Source organism: Austrofundulus limnaeus, unplaced genomic scaffold (genome assembly GCF_001266775.1).
Source record: "Austrofundulus limnaeus strain Quisiro unplaced genomic scaffold, Austrofundulus_limnaeus-1.0 Scaffold175, whole genome shotgun sequence".
NCBI lineage: Eukaryota > Metazoa > Chordata > Actinopteri > Cyprinodontiformes > Rivulidae > Austrofundulus > Austrofundulus limnaeus.
This window is the reverse complement of record NW_013952577.1, coordinates 884607-893916: the sequence shown is the minus strand read 5'-3', so window position 1 is coordinate 893916 and position 9310 is coordinate 884607. Positions and strand designations below refer to the sequence as shown.

Here is a 9310-nt window from a genome sequence, read left to right as displayed (position 1 = left end):
ACTGTGGACACAATGAAATTGATCATGTGTGTCACCAAAAAGGTGTGTAAAGTACAAAATAATATTTTAAATGCATTTCATTTATATTTGAATGATGGCAAACACCTCAATATATAATTAAAATACTTTGTTATAAATATTTGGCATATTTTAGAAAAACTCAGGGTAAGAGAAACATGCGGACATGAATGTTGCCCCCAAAAAAGAATCACTCACAACATGGTTAGAACATGCTAAACTCTCGATTTGAGCTCATTGTGTTTATTTTGTTATAACATAGTTAAAACATGTTAATGATTTAAGCACCATGTTTGTTGTTATAACATAGGTATAACATGCTAAACTGTTTTGAGCAGTTTATGCTGTTATAACATGGTTATGACATGTTTAACTACTGTAATTTGAGCACAGTGTGAAATGATCTWCAAACTACTGGTGTTTAAGTACACAGGAAACACACTCTGACAGGTGTTTGTGTCAGATTCACAGAACAAGCTAGAAAGATCTCGTACAAGCTGGTGTGACAATCTTATCTTTTGTTTCCGTTCTTCACTTTGACATCTTATTTTCAGAGCAGCTGATCGATGCATTTCTTTTTTAGTTTACACGAGCTAAATATAGATCTGTCACAACAACAGGCATCACCCAGGAAATAAAAACAAGTGCGGTTGGAAACTATCTCGCCGCAGTCGCCTCACTTTTCCACGAATAGCAGCAGCACTTTCTGTGCAGAGMTGCATTTTCTTTTTCTCTTTTTCATTCAAACAAACAACCTGGTTGTTCATGAGCTCCGAGCTACAGATAACACGGTTACAGAGGAATGAAAACAGCAGACACATTCTCTCTATTCAGAGCTTTATTCAGCAGTAACAGAAATGAGCTGAATCAGCAGACAGTGAGCAGCGCTGTTAAACATTTCACATCAGATTCCAAGGTGGTCAAAACATCACTGAGTAAATCGATTCAGCCGAACACAAACATCAACATGACGCAAAAGGAAAGAAATACGGCAAGTTCAATTATATTGAAAAAAAAAATAATTAAAAAAAATAAATAAAAGCACATAGGGCAGTGGTTTTTAAACTGTGGAGCACAAACCCTAAAGCAGAGAGTGGGGTCATTACAGGTGTGTGTGTGAGACCACTCCTGTTTATATTTCACTTTAGTTCATCTGGGACGTGACCGGGACAGAAGCAAAGAGGGAAATCATTTSATCTCCTTCATGAAGGAAAACTTTACCACCTGGAGATGTCATTTTAAATCAGGGATGACCGGTCAGAGTGAGAATTAGAGCGGGACACTCAGCACCGTGACAAGCAGGGTGAAAAGAACGAAAAGCTGTTTTAAAACAAAAACGATGGAAGATCTCTGCCGTCTGAAAACTGACAGCTGAAAGGATGAAGTTTAATAAAACTGCTCGTTGTTTACCTTACATGACTGAAGTGTAAAGTTTCAAACAGAAACAAGCCTGGTGATTATTACAAAGCAGACAAATCACTTTTAGAAACAGCAYCAGTGAGAAATAAAACATTAAGCTCCTAATACTGTGATGAAATGACATCAGCTCCTGCTGATAAAGATGATCTATTTCTGCCAATTTGGAAACAAATTGAACTTTTTTTTTTAAAACAGGGAATTATTGCAGCTTTTAATACTGTGATAATATTTGGCTACTATCTATTTGTTTCTGTGCTTAAATTTAACTTTAGTTTTATTTCCATCTATTTTTTATGCTTTTTGTTCATCAAGCAAACGTTTTATTTGCTCTTTATTTTGAAAATTTAAATAAAATAAAAGTCCAAATCTAGAGAGAAAATGTTGAACGTTTTTTTTTAAAGGAGTGCTCAAAACATTTGAGTCCGAGTGTTACAGGAGGACAAAAACAGCTTTCTACGAGGATTTCCCTTGGCTTCACCGTGCTACACTAATGCTACGTTGTTGTGTCGTTTGCCTCACTTCAGATGTTGTGAACCCTCTTCATACCTAATTGTGCTGCTGTGGGTTTGAAAAACAAAATAATAAATGACTCACAACAAGCAGAGCCAGCATGTAGAAGTAAAAACAAACAAACAAAAACAAAACAGTTTGAACACAGGATTTCTGAAATGTGTGATGAGTGAAAATAAAAATAAATACAAGATTAGACAGTTGAGTCAATCTCTAACCATTTAAATATACAATATCTGCATGTAGTTATAGTTTCTGTTAGTAATGCAACTTAAACAGTAGATAATATATTTTATCATATGCATCTGTTAATAGACTTCTTAGATCCTCCTTTCTAATCGCACAGGCCCCCTGGCTTTGAGGTGCTCTGGAGATGGACGAGAGAGAAAAGAAAGGTGGACAGAGGACATAAATTACTGTGACGAGAAGGCAGGAGGCTGGGTGTGGGGGGTGGTTTAACAAGAGACCTCCATGGTTTGGGGTCCGGTCTGGCTGCCGCCGCCCTCCAGCAGACTGCTGATGTTGTTGCGGCTGCGGCTGCTCTCCATGGAGGTGATGCTGGAGGAGGAGGTGGTGCGAGAGCGAGCCAGGCGAGTCATTCCTGCTGCCGGCACTGAAGGAGGGGGAGACGAGCGTTAATATTCCACTCACACGGCTCACTGGACTACAGATACAACAGAAAAGAAAAAGTGCTTATCATGCAGACAGTTCACAAATAAACAGACTGAACTGAATGTATCCACAGAAATAAAAAAATATATATTTATAAATACATTTACAAGCAAACTAGAATGTTATCAGCAGCAGGAGGTCATGCAGCTAACTTGGTCATGCTAACTGAAGCCTAACCTCCTGCAGAGGGATGAATGATTCACTGGATCAACCTGAGGTGCTGGTACTAACATCTAGCAGCGCTCTCAGGGGAAACCTTTCTGCAAACATTCATCCTCTGCAGGGTGTTAGGAGGCTGTTCCAGCTTCAAAGCCTCCTGGTGGGGCAGCTGCTCAACAATCTGGTACCTGATTCGTTGCTCAGGTGACTGAGAAGAACGTAGGGAACTGCAGGCAACGGTTAAAGAGGAGAAAACACAGGAGAGAGGCAGACGTGTGAAAAGGTACATCTTGTGTGGAGGTTCAGCTGATCACAACAAACACTGCATGTTTGCAAGCTGAACTTTACACCCCGCCCCCCCTCCAGTGCATCTCGCGCCGTAGCAACATGTTGTTAAGGGGGAAAAAAGCAGCTTTCAGGAGCATGTTGAGGTGTTAAGTTTTATTTTCCACACGTTCTCTGCATGAAAACACTCTTTAATCTGCTCTAATCCCTCAGTGGCATTTGCTCAACGGGGGAGGGGGGGGGGTCGGTGGCCTTCAAAGCTGCACCGAGGCACCAAGGGTCCAGCTCCACCCAAAGATGCCTCCTGCAGCGACKGGTTTGAGAGCAACAGAGAGGTGGCATTAAAGAAATCCACACATGGAGGATATCTGCAGGAGCGAGGAGCACACCTACGTTCATGACGCCATTCATCCGTGGATCACAGTCACTTTGTTTTTCTTTGTTTTGCTTTTTTAATGAATGGCTGCAAAACCTGGAGGCCTGTTTATCTCTGCAGCTCAAGTCTTTTCAAACGGAGCGCACAGCAAACAGTTCTGATAGGAAAAGAAAAGCACACCAGGAACAACAAAAGAGCAATTTTTAACGCCCACTCTGATGCTGAACAGGAAGCAAGCTGCTGTTCAGCACATTGAGTGCCGCTGTCATCTCAGTCATGCCAGAAGCCCTTTGTCTCACCTACTGCGAGCTGTGAGTACCACACACTGCAAAGAGCACAGAGGAAACGCTGTTAGAGGGAACCGGGTCCCAAAAAGCTGCCCCTCCGTGACCGGGCTTACAAAAAACATCTCTTTTCATGCACAACTGGCCACAGTCCAACACCCCCACCCCCCAAACCAGTCAGCTCCGGGTGTTTAGTAACAGACCCCAGCGAAAACAACCCCGGTTTTAGTCTTTTCTTTTTTTGCGATTGCGCTCACGTCAACAGGAAACTCAGAGGCGAACAAAAACCAAGCTGGACCACAAAAAACGTCATCCCTGAGAGGCTTAAGGCTGAGCGGACGCTTCGTCAGCTTGTTTGGACCAGAGTTGGTCTATATTTAAATGTTTTAGATTGTAACCACATCGACCACACGGATATGTTTACTTACTATATCCCATGCCCTGAACAAAGTACTTGAATGCCTCTGCAAGCTTCCCAGGCTGCAAAAAAAGAGAGAGAGGGAAAAAAGAAACACACAATTAGGTGTTTTGGCAAAAAATTGAAAAAATAAAAAAAAATGCTCAAAAAGTGAGAAAACCAACCTGCACGACTTGAGGCAAACCTCCACAATCAGCCATCTAAAAGAGTTATTATAAAGCTTATTATTAAACCATTATTAATGTCCAAATCTAAGTTTGATTATTTGAACCAAATCAGATTAGTTCACCTTTAACAAAGTAGTCTTGGTGGGRTTTAATCTGGAATTGCACTCCACCTGAAACAAACAGAAGGCATTAAAAAAGTTTTCAATAAGGGTTCAATAAGGGGTTCACTTCTGGGGTCAAAAAAAGTTTCTCTGAGAATTTTCCACAAACGATGCAACGTGACTCACCACAGCCTCGACGGCAGGTGATGTGTCACCGACCACCAGCAGGGCTGGACAGCTGGAGAAGATGAAGAGTAAACAAGTCACTCCAAACACTCAAGAAGCAAACGATGCAGTGTTTGTATCATCTTGGTCTAAAAAAATAAAAACCTACGTGAGTGTGTTAACCGTGTCCTCATTCTGTCCGACAWTGGGCCTCTCGATTTCAAGGTCTCGACGGCTGGTGACAAAACAAATATTCTGTCAGTCAAACAAAACAAACGAAAACACTTCATTTATCTTCTGTACTTCTGCAATTTTTACACCTTTCAACAAAGAAGGTGCATTGTGAAGGGTGCCTTTTCCAGACAGCATGTTTCAGCTCCATCCAAAGATGCTCAAAGGATTTAGGTCAGGATCATAGAAGACCACTTCAGAWTAGTCCAATGTTTTCCTCTGAGGCATTCTTGGGTGTTTTTAACTGTGTTTTGGGTCCTGGTGAAGACCCATGATCTGCGACTGAGACCAAGCTTTCTAACACTGGGCAGCRCATTTCTCTCTAGAATCCTTGATAGTCTTGAGATTTCATTGTACCCTGCACAGTTTCAAGACCCCCTGTGCCAGATGCAGCAAAGCAGCCCCAGAACATAACAGACCTCCTCCATGTTTCACAGTAGGCACAGTGTTMTGTTCTTCATATGCTTCATTCTTCCCTCTGAACACAGAGCTGATGTGTCTTGACAAATAGTTCTGTTTTTGTCCCATCTGTCCGTTCTCCCAGAAGCTTTGTGGCGTGTCAACATGTAGTTTGGCAAATTCCAGTCTGGCTTTTTTTATAAATTTGTTTCAACAATGGCGTCCTCCTTGGTTGTCTCCCGTTAAGTCCACTTTGGCTCAAACAACGACAGCTGGTATAATCTGACACTGATGTTCCATGAGCTTGAAGTTCACCTTTAATCTCTTTAGAAGTTTTTCTGAGCTCTTCTTTTTTTCCATTTGTATTAGCCATATTTTTGATTTGTCATCGGTTTTCCTCCTGCRACCACGTCCTGGGAGGTTGGCTACAGTCCCATGGATCTTAAACTTCTGAATATGTGCAACTGTAGTCAGAGGAATATSAAGCTGCTTGGAGATGGTCTTATAACCTTTACCTTTAACATGCTTGTCTATAATTTTCTTTCTGACCTCCTGAGACAACTCTTTCCTTCTCTTCCTCTGGTCCACGTCGAGTGTGGTCCACACCATGTCACCAAAGAGCACAGTATCTGTAGCCCTATATACAGCCCCACTGACTGATTACAAGATTGCAGACACCTGTGCTAATTGGTGGACACACCTTGATTTAACATGACCCCATCATTTCTGTCCAGGCCTGTTTTATGAGTTTTTATTTTTTTTGCTGAAAAGCAATGTCTGATTTTCATTTGTTAATTTTTGTAGATTTCTTTTATATATTATTACGTTTGTCAGATTCAAGTTATTTCTGTGACCATTATAGGTTTGTCTTTCTGCTATTTTAAACTTTTGTGCCTTTTTAGCTGTTTTCTGATCATTTCAGGTGTTTTTTGTGTTTTTAGCTATTTTTTAGCTAATTTGAACTTTTTTCAGCTAAATTAACTGCTTTGCAATAATTTCAGCTTCTCACAGCTTAGTTCAGCAAACACGTGCCTTTTCTGTTTCTTTGTGCCAAGTTCAGTTATTTCATCTACCTTTTAAAGCTATTTTTAGGCTGGTTTCAGCTTTTTGGCTTTTCAGCACAAATCTTTCAGCTTTAAGCATTCATCTAGTTTAATATCAACTTTAGCTGTGAGCTTTGGCTTAACCGTAGTTCTGAAAACACCTGAATGGTTCATTTAAAATGATCATTATTCCATGAAACAGGAAAGAAACTCTCTAACTGCTTAAACACTAAATACACTGATCACAAGACATTTTACTGTGTCTTACTATTGGTATGAGGTACAAAACAGGGCCAGGTTGTTCTGGTTGATGTCTTGGGCGATGTGGAGGCGGTAGGTCTGGATCAGCTCCTGGTTCTCTGTCAGCTCATCCTGAAGAACAGAGAAGAGGAAAACTCTTCTAAACAAATGAACATTTTAAATATAAWATACATTTCAGGAAGTCTTGTATATTAAATGCACAAGCTGATGTTTCAATTTGCACTACTGATCCAGACAATCAGCCGTATCAGTTTGTACAGCTTCTTTCTGGTACTGTGTTCCACATGTCACCATCTAAAGATTCAGAATGATGGGCAGAAATAATTAGCAAATGTCTGTAATGAGATTTATAGATGGATAAAAAATACCAAGGGAAATCAAGAAAAGCCTCCTGGGGTTCAGCTGACGGCTCAGGAAATAAAAAAAGGGTCAGAAGCGTGAGAACTCACGGTGCTGAAGTGGTGAGCCATGATGACATCCACCAGGTTACTGGCCCATCCAGACAGCTGCACACAAACAACAAGTGACTTTACCCGCGTGACTCCAGTTAAAGCAGAGATTATACTGCTTAGTTTAAAACGTACAGACGCTACACTTTGGGACATTTTAAAGAGTACTTTAAAGTAGTGTTCTGTGTAWAAGTTATGAATAATTAATATCTTAACGGTTGACTTTGAAAACGTGAAGTCCAACAGATCAGACAAGCTAAATGCAGAAAAGTGAATCAGCTCCGCCTTAAAACAAGTCCATTCTCTGAGAACATTGTTTTGTAAAGCTTTACACTGCTGTCAGTGTGTCATTACAGTTATTTACATGAAAGTCAATGGTAGCAGATAGCTGCAGCACTTCAGGTGCACCCTGCAGCAGCACCATCTGGAATTTCATTATGTCTGTAGCAGTTTGAAAATAAGTATTGCAGGAATCACTATGTGCTGTATAACTTATCCCATTAAAGAACAAGCTGTTCTGGCAGCAGGTTACACTTCCTTCTTTCTTTTTCACAGAGTATCAAAACATAAAAAGGTTCCATCTGAGTGAACAGAGGAATGGATGCAAATAAAACCAAAGTAAAAAATAAATACACTCTTTTAAATTTCAGACAAAACAAAAACAACAAAATTCTTCACATTTTTTCCTTTATAACACTAAACTTTATTAAATCTTTATTGCATCTGTATTTTTATTTTATTACCACTATCTGTCACCTGACTGCTGCCTTCATGGTTCATGCTTCACTTGAAAAGTTTTGGGTGTTTCCAGTCAGTTTATTGGTCAAAAATAGAAAAAAACTATTCTTTTGAACATTATGCTACCAAACAAAAAAATTTCATTCACCTGTGAGGTGTGAAGAAAGMGTTACTTTTCTGTTCATGGAGCAGTCGTCTCCGTGCTGACTTCTATTTCTTTTCTTTTCACCACGACCCATCTAATCAAAATCTTCAGTTTGTGCAGACAATAACATTTTTGTGCATTTTTGTGTTTTAGCATTTTTGCAGAGCGACTGCTGACTCCACRTGCAGGACACAGCTGGTCAGCTGAACACACAGGGTGTTCTGATGGGACCAAGAGAATTACACACAATGTTTAGAAGTAAATCAGTGGCGTTCAACATTAACCTTAAAAACGGAAGCCTGATAATTGTAAACTTTGAGCAACAAAAGCATTTTCAGTGGCATGAAGGGGAACAGATGAACTTAAGTGACTCCTGTTTTAGCAGCTGGAGCTAATGGAAAAATGTGGCCTATTTTTTTTTTTCTCTTTTAGAGAAGTGACACCCAGCACCTCCCTGAAGTTATTTTTGAACAACTCTGCRTGCGTGATCAAGATGTGTTCTAGCTCAAACTCTGATTAGCTGTGCCAACCAGCTTGAATTGGACTGAATAGTTTATCAGTTGTAGATGTGTATCCAGTGGTTATTTCCTGAAAGCTTCATTATTATTTGACCAGCAGTTCATGAGATATTTAATGGCAAAATGTGAAATATTGATTTGTTAGTGCTTAAAATATGCATTTGGGATCAGTCTAGACTCCTACCACACAAATTATTGGGTTCATATTTGTTAAGGCCATTTAAAAAGTAGATGATGCAACTTTTTCATGGTAGTAATGTCATGTTCAGGGATTTTGGATATTTTAAAAAGCCACATCAGTTTTACATTATTGTGCAGAGATTTAGGGAAACACTTATAAAACTGCAGTCACTTATTACTCTGCAAAAAATAATAAGAAGAATCATACATAAAAGACAGTTATTTGGAACATAAAGATCCACTTTTTAAACAATCAAAATTATTAAAATTTATTGATACAAGGCAAATAATGGACAATTACCAAATAATATTCAAGATTTATTTAAGAATATCGAGGGAGGGTACAATCTAAGAGGGGAATATAAATTTAAAATTTTGTTTATGCGAACACCCATGAAAGGTTTCTGTATATCTATTTCTGGGGTTAGACTATGGAATTAATTAAGTGGGGGTCTCAGACAATGTCCAAATATCAGGCAGTTTAAGAAAATGTATAAAAATGTGTTATTGGAGAAGTATATTGCTTAAGGTTGTTCATTACAAATTGAGATTGTAATGATAATTTGAGATGGYTATCCTGTAAATTGAAAACAATGGGAAGCACAAAATATAAATGTGTGTATATATATGTGTATGGGTTCATATGGCTATGTATATTTGGAGGAGCAAAGGGGTGAGGTACAGCGGGTAAAATAAGTATTGAACACATCACCATTTTTCTCAGTAAATATATTACTAGAGGTGCTAATGACATGAAATTTTCACCAGATGT

At 39.3% G+C, this 9310-nt stretch overlaps 1 protein-coding gene across 4 annotated transcripts in view; it reads right to left on the bottom strand.

Annotated features, from left to right (window-relative positions):
- Positions 1–838: 838 nt before the first annotated feature.
- The window catches only part of ndrg3a (ndrg family member 3a), a 53935-nt gene continuing 45463 nt past the window's right edge, over positions 839–9310 (bottom strand). For 2 of the 4 annotated variants that reach the window (XM_014017733.1, XM_014017737.1), the window contains 10 exons: positions 6958–7014; positions 6516–6619; positions 4744–4809; positions 4596–4647; positions 4431–4478; positions 4306–4341; positions 4152–4203; positions 2967–3005; positions 2415–2560; positions 839–2314 (listed from right to left, as the gene is read on the bottom strand). In XM_014017733.1, the coding sequence (XP_013873187.1) occupies positions 2282–2314; positions 2415–2560; positions 2967–3005; positions 4152–4203; positions 4306–4341; positions 4431–4478; positions 4596–4647; positions 4744–4809; positions 6516–6619; positions 6958–7014 (633 nt within the window). In that variant the 3' untranslated portion in view covers positions 839–2281. The remainder of the gene's footprint in view (positions 2315–2414; positions 2561–2966; positions 3006–4151; positions 4204–4305; positions 4342–4430; positions 4479–4595; positions 4648–4743; positions 4810–6515; positions 6620–6957; positions 7015–9310) is intronic. The other 2 variants (XM_014017736.1, XM_014017738.1) reach the window with 2 other exon arrangements.